The sequence below is a fragment of the Cottoperca gobio genome, chromosome 4 (assembly GCF_900634415.1).
Source record: "Cottoperca gobio chromosome 4, fCotGob3.1, whole genome shotgun sequence".
NCBI lineage: Eukaryota > Metazoa > Chordata > Actinopteri > Perciformes > Bovichtidae > Cottoperca > Cottoperca gobio.
Genome location: NC_041358.1, coordinates 17,585,831 through 17,598,780, shown reverse-complemented (window position 1 = coordinate 17,598,780; position 12,950 = coordinate 17,585,831). Strand labels below are relative to the sequence as shown.

Here is a 12,950-nt window from a genome sequence, read left to right as displayed (position 1 = left end):
TACACACATACACACACACACACACACACAAACACAGAGATAACAATGAGTGTCAAGTTTCCCCTTTTGAACTGAGTTTGAAGTTCAATTGTTGATTGATTCTTATATTGGAAAATCTCTGGAGCAGCAAGGTGGGTGTTGAAGAGTGTCTTGGTGCATTTACTCAGGTACTGTACTTACTCACAGATACTTTGGCACTTTACTTGAACATTTTCTTCATTTTACTTCATACTAAAGTCACTAATCCAATGATACAGGATACATAATTATTTCATTGCATTGATACATTTTATAGAAATAAGTGCATTTTCGATACCTTAAGTACATTTCTCTGATAACACTTGTGTAGTTTAGGTACAAATGTGAACGCAAGATCTTTACCTGTAATGAAATATTTTCAATTTCACCTGTTTAACACAACAACAGGAAACAGCTGACTGAGGCCAGTAAGGCTTAAAGTAAGTTTTTAAGCCTGATTCAGATTCAAAGCCAGATTTCTTATTTTTGTTTTAGGCCAAAAGCACAAATTAAATAATATCTCTTCACCATAATTACTTGGATATTCCTGGCATTGGTGGGAAGGCTTTGAAATAATATTTAGACCAACATGTTGATATATTTAAACTGCAGACAATATTGTTAACGGTTAAATTGAAAATGTGAAAATAAAAATATTGTAATCTACTTCTAATATCTTCAGAGCTTTTTGGAAGTTGGAAAAATGTAGGTGAAGCTGTATGCTAGATTTTTCCACAAGGTAAAGACCGGTCAAGCAAACGTACTTAATCCGTTATTCCATCCCATAAGCTTTTCATGAAAAGAAAAGAAACAAAAGAAATCCATGTTGACTTTGGTGTCAGTGATGTGAACATCATACATACGTAGTAACTCTGTTTGTACACGAAGGGCGGACTATTTCTTCCTTTCCAGGCTGTTCATCCATAATCTACATCCTGTGTGTACGTGTTCTTCTACGTAACTGCAGCCGCCTTTAAAATCAGACCTCAGTGAGGGAGTGAGGGCAGTCCTCAGCGGCACACATCGCAGAGCGCACGCGGGCACCACCTCCACGTCCAAACTCTCCGCTTGTGTCTGTCAACATTTGCAACAAGAGTTTTTCGATGAAAAGGATTACTTTATCATTTTGCCTAACAGCCAAAGAGACATAACCTCAAGCCATTCCACCTGCCTTGGCTCAAAAATCGGGGGTTTTATTGGTTTATTGTCTCCAAACTACGATCGTCGAAAGCATATGAAAAACAAGTGAGTGTCGTCTTCATCATTGTAGGCAATATTGATAATTCTACACTATCTTTAACTGACAGTTTTTTTCTTTTTCTTTTGGTTGAATCTCTGCATTTTAAGGCATCAACTCTGAATCATTTCATCAAGATTTTAACTTAAAAACATGTTTTTTTTTATTTAAGAGAACAATATCGTATGACACTAAACTGTTAAGTGGGGGAAACGTGAGGAGATGTAAAGATAAGGATAATAAGACGTGCAAACGTTTAAGGAAATTCTGATTTTTATCCAAAATTCCAAGGTGATGCTGCTGATGTAATTTCCTATGTTGATCATAGGAGGTAAAAGTGTTGGCATGATGGACTTTAAGGTAATTGAAGAAATGATGTGTATATATAATCTGCCTTTTGTTTCAAGATGTGTCTCCAGACTTCCGGTTTGGCAGCATTGTTTCGTTCTCCCACGACTCTACTTTATGAACATTTCATTTATAACCACCGAATTTGAGCTAAAACAGTATTTGTGAACATAATTTGGACTCTAAATTAGTACAGGCTGATGTGATGTCGAAAACTGCATCGAAAACGGCGACGAATAAGGCAAAAAAGGTCGAAACTGCTGTCTCAGCTGCGAGTACAGTTGTTGGCCCGGACATGGCTAGCATAATTGGCCCGCTTGAAGAGCACAGAGCTAGCATTTCAGCTGATTTTAAAGCTGCCTTTGCGGTACTGGAGGTGAAACTGAACATAACGCAGACCATGGTAGCGGAACATAGTGAACGAATTGACTCTCTTGACTCCAATGCCAACCTGCAAGACCAGCGATTAAATTCACTTGAGGAGAAGTGTGCATTGCTAGCAGATAGAAATGCCAAACTAGCTGCGAAGACCGCAGATCTGGAAGGTCGGATCCGCAGAATAATATCAGAATCATTGGACTTCCTGAGTCTATTGAGGGACCCCGGCCTACAATCTTCTTTTCAGAACTTTTGGCCGCCGGCGGGCCCAGCAGGTGTTTTATTGCACCTGTACAATGACATTTTTGAATTCTAAAAAAAATATATATAATTTTGGAAAGCTTAGAATCTCGTCTATTTTAATATGGAGATGAAAATCACAACAGCGGTACAATCAGCTCCTCAAACTAGCAAGTACACTCAAAATCATAATGCAGCTCGCTGAGATTAAAGAGGCAATACAGTCCATGAATAGTGGCAAATCACCGGGTCCAGACGGATACCCTGTAGAATTTTACAAAAAATTCTCAAATCAACTGGCCCCATTACTATTAGATATGTTTAATTTGTCATACAACCTAGGCTCACTGCCATCCACCCTTATGCAAGCCTCTATCTCTCTGATCTTTAAGAAGGGCAAGGACCCATTGAACGGCATCATATTGCCCAATCTCGCTCCTGTCTGTAGATGTGAAAATACTTGCGAAGATTTTTGCTCGTCGGTTGGAATCTATTATACCCTCCATTATCTCTGAAGATCAGACGGGATTTATAAGGGGGAGGCACTCCTTCACCAATGTCCGAAGACTTCTCAGCGTCATCCACAGTCCGCCTTCTCCTGCCGAACCGGAGGTTGTCATATCTCTTGATGCTGAGAAGGCCTTAGACAGGGTTGAGTGGGCCTATCTGTTTTCTGTCCTTTGACATCTGGGTTTCGGTCCTGGCTTCATCTCTTGGGTTAGACTTCTGTACTCTTCTCCTCACTCCTCTGTATGTACGAACACTCAGCGCTCCAAATTCTTCCCTCTTTTCCACGGGACGCGTCAGGGTTGCCCGCTTTCCCCACTACTATTCGCAATTGCTATCGAGCCATTGTCAATTGCCCTAAAAGCAGAGAGAGGAATTAAGGGGATTCAGAGGGGGGATATCGAACATAGGGTCTCGTTATATGCTGACGACCTGCTTCTGTATGTGCGCGATCCTATAGCTAGTAATCCACACATACTCTCACTTTTGACAACTTTTGGTTCATTTTCAGGATACAAATGTTGCCTTATTGCTCCGGGAGAGGGGTCGGTGGGATGGGTTGGGATGGGGCTGGGTTGAGGGAAAGTGGGTAAGGGTTCTTTTGTTAAAAAAAATAAATGATGAAAATGCCTTATTTGCTGTAATGCACTGTTACACTTTTTCATGTGAATAAAAATAAAATTAAAAAAAGATGTGTCTCCAGAAAACGCACAAGTGAACTTTCATTATCAGCAAATGTAACTGCAGCCTATTTCGTAAAAAAAAAGGGTGGGGTGCCCAGGATTCACCTTGTTTGTTTGTGGGGGGTTTTTCCTTTGTTTTTTTGGGGGGGGGGCGACTCTCCCCTTCGCCCACATGGGAGTATCTCTGGGGCCGTGAGTGTAACGAGCCCTGGCATGACTTGTTGGAAATGTGAGAATTTTGAAGCTCCAGGGGTAACTTCACTTGTTAAGTACATTCCACATGTTCTTCCAGAAGTGACACGTGGTTAAATAAAAAGTGACAAGTGCTAATTTGATCTGTGTTTGTGTTTTTTTTTTTTTTTTTGGTTTTTACATAGGAGATAATTTACCTCTGCTGCATGTAATTTGTTTTTAGAACAAACATAGTAAAGCCACTACAACATGTAGGGAGGAAAAACATTTACAGGATAAGCACACTGATCATAGTATGATGTCATACATGACACAGCAGGTATTCTTGTATTTTCTCATATGATTTAATACCCATTTATTGATTTAGTATTAAACTGTTTATTATTCCAAATCGTATGGCATGTGCATTTATAAACTAATACTCGTGTTCTTACTCCGAGGCCTATCACAGTTAAACAAAAGTGGACAAAGTACTCAGAAGTAGTAATACCACAGTGTAGAAATACTCTGTTACAAGTAACATTCCTGCATTCAGAAGTATAAAACTATAAGCATCAAAATATACTTATTTTATTCTTTAAACTACTGACATTTCTCCCAAATTCCAAATAAAAGTATTGTCATTTGGATAATTAGTTTTTTATTTAAATGAAAACTGGTCAAAATAAAAAACGTATGCAGCAAAGAGAACTAATTCATGTTCATGTTTAAACGACACAACCCCAACGTTTTAACTTAGGAGGTGTTTAGAATCAATTTTTGATTTCAAATGACAGCTTTCATGCATCTTGGCATCCTTTCCACCTGTCTTTCACATTGCTTTTGTGTGACTTTATGCCACTTCTAGCGCAGCTCAGATTTTTGCCGCGATCAAGAGAAAGATAGTTTATCATAGATAGTTTTAGTTTTAGTTTTGACCAGTTTCTGCAAATAAATTTTCCAAATGACAATACTTTTATTTGGAATTTGGGAGAAATGTTGGCAATAGTTCAAAGACTATTTTGTTGTATTGTACTCAAACACATACATATATACAGTGTGTATATATAGTAAAACCAGAGGAACTGATCATTTTGCAGTGAAGCAGAGCTGGATATTATTGGATTATAATTATTGATGCATTAATGTGTTCACCACTTTGTTGTTGCAGCTGGTAAAGGAGAAGCTTGTTTTTTTTTTACTATATATACACTGCTGGGTAGCTTGTGAATTTCACCATGGCATCAATAACGTATTATCTTAACCTATTAATACTAGATGATACATTGTTTGTTGATAATATGTTGTATTATTAATCTGAATCTTCAAAGTAACTAAATCTGCCAGATGAAGTAGTGTAGTAAAATGTACAATAGTTGCCTCTGAATTGTAGTAGAGTAAAAGTATAAAGTTGCATAAAATGGAAATACTCAAGTAAAGTACAAGTACCTCAAAATTGTACTTGTAAAAATACTGTTCACCACTGCAGTTACATTTGTTTGGGGTTAAAAACAGAAGAGGGGGCTTTCTGTCTATCAAAAAGTTTTTGCCTTAACTCTGACTGGCTGTGATCTTTGTCTTCACGCAGGATGAACAACAGAAATCACTGGAAAGTGTACAAGAGGGTGAGTGTCGTGTTTTTCCTGGCTGTGGTGGCGCTGACGGTTGTCCAGAGAGGGAGCATCAATATGGGGGCTCCCTTCCAACTCGAGAGGCACGGTCACATGGACGCCTCTGGCAGAGTGGAACCTGGAGCTTCCCCGGAAGACTCGTACCAGGGGATAAAAAGCTTCTGGAAGGCTAGCAAACGCCAGCTGATGCCTAAAGCCCGGGCCACCACGCAGAAGTCCAGGACCACTGAGGACAACAACCCCAGAACCTGGGATGTAACTAGCTCTAACTGTAGCGCCAACCTCAACCTCTCAAGTCAGGACTGGTTCAAGAGCCTGGAGGAGAATTTCAAGCAGTTCATGCTTTATCGACACTGCCGTTACTTTCCCATGCACATCAACCACCCGGAGAAGTGCACAGGGGACATATATTTGCTCATGATAATAAAATCCGTGGCCACCCAGCATGACCGAAGGGAGGTCATCCGAAAAACCTGGGGCAAAGAGCAGGTAGTTGGCGGCAAGAAGATAAAGACCCTCTTCCTTCTTGGTAAACCCTCCAGCGTGGCAGAGAGAGCGAATCACCAGAAGCTAGTGGAGTACGAGGACCACATCTACAGGGATATCCTCCAGTGGGACTTCCTGGATAGCTTCTTCAACCTCACGCTTAAGGAGACTCATTTCCTCAAGTGGTTCCACACCTACTGCCCCGGTGTACGCTACGTCTTCAAGGGGGATGATGACGTCTTCGTCAGCGTGGAGAACATCTTCGAGTTTCTAGAAAGCACCAACCGTGCAAAGAACCTGTTTGTGGGGGATGTGATTTTCAAGGCTAGTCCCATTCGTAAAAAGGAAAACAAATACTACATCCCCCTGGCTCTGTATAATAATACACACTACCCTCCGTATGCAGGAGGAGGGGGTTTTCTGATGGATGGGACCCTGGCAAGGAGGCTTTACTGGGTGGCAGACACCCTGGAGCTTTACCCCATCGATGATGTCTTCTTGGGCATGTGTCTGGAGGTGCTTCAGGTCACTCCTATAAAACACAACGCCTTTAAGACGTTTGGCTTGGTGAAAAATAAGAACAGCAAGTTGAACAGAGAACCTTGTTTCTTTAAGAGCATGATTGTGGTGCACAAACTGCTCCCGCCGGACCTCTTACACATGTGGAACCTGGTCAACAGTGAGCTGGTCTGCTCGCAGAAAGTGGAGATCCTATAGCTCGATGGGAACACTAGGTAAGGACAGCACCGACAAGCTGAGCTGTACCTCGGTGGATACCATGATGCATGAGAGTCCCAGTAAAGTCTCCTTTATGTTGAAAGGGACCTTGGAAAAATCTTTAAAGGTTGTAGAATTGTGTATTTATATTGGCATTTTGAAGGACTCAACACTGACAGCACGCAGATTCAGAGACGACAACCAAAGTTTAGCTGCTACATTAACGGGCGCGCTAAGGAGGACTGTTATGGCTCAACAATAACAGGATTTTATTCTGTTGCATAATATTTGTGATGGGTCTCCACCGTATCACACACCCTCGTCCTCCCCTACTCGGCGGCCAACACCTACTTTTCTCCTTCTTCTGGTTCGATACGGTGGAAGTTTTTTCATTGGTTAGGAACCTTGTGGCAGTGAGCTGTCACCAAATCACCAATAATAGCAAACTGAAAAAAAGTATGAATATGAGAGATTTCAAATGTATTATGAGGACAAGTGGTAAACAAAACCATGAATATGTATTCGCAGTATATTGTGCTTTCGGATAGGTCAGGGGGAAATAATGTTTGGTTTAGGTTGATCTTGTAGAAAACAAATCAGTTGGTATTAGTTACTGCCCTGGAGACTTGGGTTCGAAAGCCATTGCACATGCTGCACAGCCTCTAGTTATGCTTCCATTTTGGGTTTATTACAGTGTTACACATTGCCTTCACTTGAGTCAGTATGTCATGCTGCAGTGGCTTCACATCAAGTAATAGAACGAAACAACCCTCTCTACCTCAGTGATACCGTCAAATAAAAAAAAAATGTCATTGTTAGTTTTGGCTTTTCTACTGTAAGTGTAAATATGATAACATTACCTTCATATGCAGTACATGTTCCTAAAGTAAGATTTTAATCACTTCTGTATCATAGAGGTCCTTGCACTAGTTTTTTTTTGGAATGTGATTGACTTGATCTGGTCGTCTACTACACTTATACTACTGGAAACTTTTAAAAACAAATCTCTAAACTGGTTTCATGTTTGCTGTCTGTGGATTTGAATGTGCTGATATACTTGACATGGATTTGGTAGAGGGTCTACAATGACACTGAGAACTAAAACTATTGCTGGTACGACTATGTATGACATGTTAATTTAATCCACAATAAAAGGGGTTCTTTTATTTAATTTAAAGCGTCCGATGAGCATAATAATGGGATGTTCAATGATTATTAAGATGTATGTTGTGGGTGTAGCGGGTGATGGTTATTTCTAGGTGATGTAAATATATGTAAAAATCAAAATGTACAAATAATGTAATTTGTAAATAAACATCTTGACTGTATAGGTGTCTTTGAAGATTGGCTGTTCTTGTGTTTGGCCTTGGCTTTATCAGTACCGAACATCCATGTGAAAATCTACGTCAGGTCACACAACCAGTGTCCAGTGTTGACACATGGGTATCAGTTAAACTACTAAACAATAGAGAAAACATTTATTCTCAAACAGCCATGAAATTAATATTGGTGGACACAAAAAAACCATCAATCAGTGTGTTTTGTTTTCTTTGTAATCCTGTGATACGATATGAAAGAGCTGCATCTTGCATTATTCCTACACTGATTATGACAGAATGCTGCATTATGGCATTCGCAGAACATCGTTTTTGGTGCAAACTCAAGAAACATATGACACAACTTCCCCCAATAATCTTTATTTTTTATGGAATGGGAAATCATTTCTAGTCTATTTTTTTGTTTGTTTTCAGAAAGCAACCGTACATGCTCCGCATACGTGTGACATTTCACAGTTTATGTTAAGCGAGCAGAACCGCTGAGACCTGAACCCACTGAACAGTGAAGATATTGTTTAGAGCTTTAAGTTGGCCCAAAAAAATCAAAGAGGAGCATCAGAAAACAAAACAAATACTTTCCTGTTGTTCTTGACAATCTCTTCCAGGACAAAGATAAGAAAGCCAAACAGAAACTAGATCTTCTCCTATGTGTTTCATGAGATCTGCACTTGCCAACACAGAAGCTAAGCTTAACAAGATTTATCTATTTCAACTATCCTCTGTGTGGAATACAATATGCTGACTTATCTCTATTATTGTACGTAGTGCGTATCGTTTACTGTCATGGATAACATGGAATTTCTACTTAGATCTAACACTGCAGAGACTGTTTAACAAAACCGAACAAGGTAGAGAAGTGATTGTAAGCAATTGTTTACTTAAAGATGTTTTATTAGCAGCTGTAACGGCATCATTCAAATTTCCTGTTGTTTGGGGTCCTGGGGGTCCAGATAGCGGCGACATAGTGGTGTGAATGAGGTGAAAAGTAACTTATAGGTGGCAGTGAATTCTTCAAAGAAACCTGATTTTTCCTGTGTGAGAAGGAACCAACTTTATTACTTTATTTCACTTCATTTTTAAATTGGGTTGCAAGTTTTTTTTGTTTTTGGGAGAAAGGATTTCCTCCCCACATACTGTGTAACACAAATATTAGTTAACAGTGAGTGTAGTGCCACTGAATTTAAAATAATTGAAAAATCAGGTAATACAGGTAGTAGTTTTATTCTTCAGGGATCAATTAAAATGTCTAAATTCCCAAATTATTTTGAACTTCTGTTACTTGAAGCAGTTTTTCTGGGTAAGTACATTAGGATGCACTGAGTTTTAATGGTCAGGGTTCAAGTGTGTCCTGTATGTGTGGTTGCCTGATAAAAACAGAAAAAGATGATTCATGTCTTACTCACTTCTTAAACGCTCTGTGTAGAAAACCTGCAAAGAGAGAGAAACCTTAAAACACACAGCTCAAAGTTGTGCCAGTATCAGAGAGTTACAATAAAGATTTTTTCCCCCAGCCGGCTCTGGCTGGAAGAATTGACTTATCAACCCCCAGCAAAAATGTACAATCATCTAGTGTAAATTTCCCACTCTAGTGATGATATTTGAATGTATGCGAGCCCACACCCAGCCTTCCAACCTGCAGACCAGGAGCTGCATATTTGTTGACACTAATTGGAGGAAGCTTTGTATGTCAGCGCGGTCATTGGGGTCGGCTGGAAGGGGCTGCAGGCTTTCACACTAGCCCTCTATTTTCTTCAAAGGCCTCTTGAGCACCATCATTGGCATGGCTAAAGATGGGAAAGTTGTTGCTTGGGCTAAAATTAAAAAGAACATTCCTCAATGTACAGACTGCTGATGATAGCATCTCCATCAGCTCAGGCATCGCAAAATAATATCATATAGCATGCTGCGCAAGTTACAAATCATGTATAGGCTATCATAGATGACATTACGGTGGATCACTTCGAACATGGTGTTTCAGATCACCAAATGGGACTTTACATTCAATATTATCTATAGTAGATGACAGTGTATGAGAAATGATTCACGTTCTTGCCAAGAGTTAGATGAGAAGATTGACACCACTCTCGATGCTAAATTTAAAGCTAAAGCTAGCAACCGGTTAGCTTAGCTTAGCAATAGGACAAGAAACAGCTTGCCTGGGTCTATCCTAAGGTACATTTAGCTAAATTTATGATTTGGCTTAAATAAACTGACCCTTTAAGAATGCACACAGCAGTACACAATATATACAAAACATATTATATGAAACAGTGGTTCAAAGTCAGCATCTATGAGACATGTGGGCCGTCAGGGCCAGCAAGGCCTTCTCTGCTGGCTTAAACATCATCAGAATCTAAATTTAATTTTGATATATCTTTTCCACAAATATGTATTAAATTATTCCCCATAGTCTATTCTCTTCATTTCATAGCATTCCTCTTTTTTGCGCTGCTTCCAGCCTCAGATCGAGATTTGGAGGGCTGGCCTTTATGTTAGAGCTTTTATCCAATCATATTTCAGCCATAATGTGTTGCCAGGGTCCACGAAATCTGCCCTTAGGCCTTCAGAATCAACAGTGCGGCGCCTGTAGCTTAAAGTGAACGGAAACAAAACTGTGGCGTTAACCAATCAGATTTCAAGTTGGCGACACCGGGGCCAGCTACTGGGGCGTACGATAACGTCAGCACGTGCACGTCTTTTGATTGGATACGCACTATTGAGAGGCAGAGCTATGCGGAGAGCTAGCAAACTGAACTTGAACGGGCTAATTTGTGTAGATTTCTACAAGCTGGTTTTTTTTAACCCATAATGGCTGAAGGAGGAGAAGAGATCGATTTGGTCGCAGATATAATTACAACGCCATTTTCAAGACAAGATAGACATCGTGAGAAGAGAACATCCAACCCCGACGCTAGCGAATCTATCACAGCCGGGAAAAGGGTTTGTCCGCCACTTTCAAATCACTAAGTACGAGCGGTACCCCCGGCTCACAGCCTCCGAGAGGCACTGCACATTGTACTGCTGGGAATGCCTGCTATTTACAACTAAAGGTTTCGGAAATATTAATATAACTCTGTTGTACTTGACTATGTTAAGGTGATGCAACGCCCGGTTATACTGCGTTTCTGTCTGTATAGTTTCTAGAGCCATGGCGTCATAATGATGGTATTAAGAGGTGGAATGATTCAGGTAGGACTGTGTAGGACATCACTGAAGGCCTAGGTGTGAAATGCACGGCCCGCCACTGAGTAAATGTATGTGTACATGTGACAAACTGAAACTATTCATTCAGCCATTGGTGAAAACTGAAAATCTTCACACTGGCATGACATTATATAAATAGTATAACTTTATAAACATCGATGTAGACATCAGTCTCCATGTTATCCCACTATATGTTTTTCAAAGAACTTCCAGACTTGTAATGTTTGTTTGGGATTTAAATAATGGCATAAAATAAGTCTGTACAAAGGTCTATCTGATTTGAGTTAAAACATGAACATTTGGTCCCCATCTGTTTTATGATGCTGGAAATGATCAAAGTGTAGGGAAGAGAGTATGCATTGTTCTCTGGCATGAACAAAACAAAGAACATAGTGTATTCTTCTCTGTGACATACATCTGGGGAATGTAAGGAAGATAAATAAGTGTTTGTATGCCCACTCAGCAGATGAGGACGCTGTAGTCCCCGACTCCACAAATCATACTAGAAAAAGAGGCCAAGGCAATGCGACTTCATAGTACATCTGTGCTATAGGACACCATGTACTTGACAAAGATCCATTGTGAAGAGGACTTGGAGCTGTATAGGTTACTCCCGTTTAAAGAGGGTCCTATTTAGATCAGCCACTAAACAAATGCGAGTATCAGTCTCTGTCCTCTCTCCTCCTTACAATGCCCTATTGTCTCAGCGTCAAATCTTTAAGAATTTCATGCTGATGGTTGGAAATATATTTGTCAAAAATAGGTAAAATAGCAGCTCCATCGCCTCTCTCAATCATATTCTCTCCCATAAATTCCTCGATCATACCGGGGGGGAAAAATACTTTTTCGATTCTGAGTTACAGAAATGTTAGAACTTGTAGTCAGATATAGAAGATCCCTTTGTAAACGCTCTACTGTCTACTCTTAAATGCCTGACTGTGTTAAATAGGGAAAATACAAAAAAGAACACAATCAGGAAAGCAGGAGATACAAAATGATATAACAATGTAAAATGGAGAACAGAAAAACAACACTCAAAGGTTAACTCGGAGACAAAAAGGAAAGCACACAGGTCATTCTAGATGGCTGACATAACGCCACGAGAAAAGCTAACATGACTCTGTCACTGTTCAAGGCAACTAATCTCTAAATGGAGGTATTCAGTGGTGCCATCATCAGTGCCTCTCACCCAGGCACCTTCAGGAACAAAGATCCCTGTTCAGCTACCAGAGACAAGGGATGACAGCATACTGCTGTCCCGTCTGGTAGTGTCCCTGACAAAGACCTGTCCAGCAGCTCAGGGTCACTGTTAAAGTCACACCAAGTCTTGTTGTCAGTGGGAAATCAGATATATAAGATTTTACAATAACAGCTTGACATGTATATAAATTATGCATCTTTCTTACCAAGTTGAAACTCTGCTGTCCTTGTTTTAGCTGTTCGTGTATATGCATCCCTGTGTATTTATTCTTGGCACCGTATAAGAACACTGAGCTAGTAGAAACCACAGTAACACTTTGTATGCCATACTTGACCAATAAAGCAGTTTCTGTCATTCACGGTGCTGAGTGTTTAAAGCTCTCAACCAACTCACACACAGAAGCAATTACATGCAAACCATAGTTTCTAAAGCCTATCAATTGCCATTGAATAAGACTTTCCACATTGTCTACAGTAACAGCCTCTTTACTTTTGAGTCTACAAAAAAAAGGTACCAACCACCAGAATTTACATTAAGGGAATGAAGTGCTCATGCAGTCTGAAAGCCTGCTTGATTTGATTTTAGAGTGCAACAACTATGAGGGCAGATTAGATTGAGATCACTATCTTCACCCAGTGTCACCTGCTAGCTGTAGGATTAGAATAATCAAAGTTCACCGATGACTGACTGACTAATTTAGTCTCATTTGCATACAAGTACTCATATGCAGCTTCCCCATTTAGAGAACTTCGACCATTGTCTCACCTATCGTTGCAGACACTGCCCCCTTGT

The 12,950-nt window shown here is 40.1% G+C and overlaps 1 protein-coding gene across 1 annotated transcript; it reads left to right on the top strand.

The window, feature by feature from the left end:
* Window positions 1–1,044: 1,044 nt before the first annotated feature.
* b3gnt7 (UDP-GlcNAc:betaGal beta-1,3-N-acetylglucosaminyltransferase 7) lies at window positions 1,045–7,744 on the top strand. Its single transcript, XM_029428886.1, has 2 exons — window positions 1,045–1,263; window positions 5,171–7,744. Exons 1-2 carry the CDS (start codon window positions 1,253–1,255, stop codon window positions 6,414–6,416), a joined length of 1,257 nt encoding a protein of 418 aa, XP_029284746.1. The 5' UTR covers window positions 1,045–1,252; the 3' UTR covers window positions 6,417–7,744.
* Window positions 7,745–12,950: the final 5,206 nt, after the last annotated feature.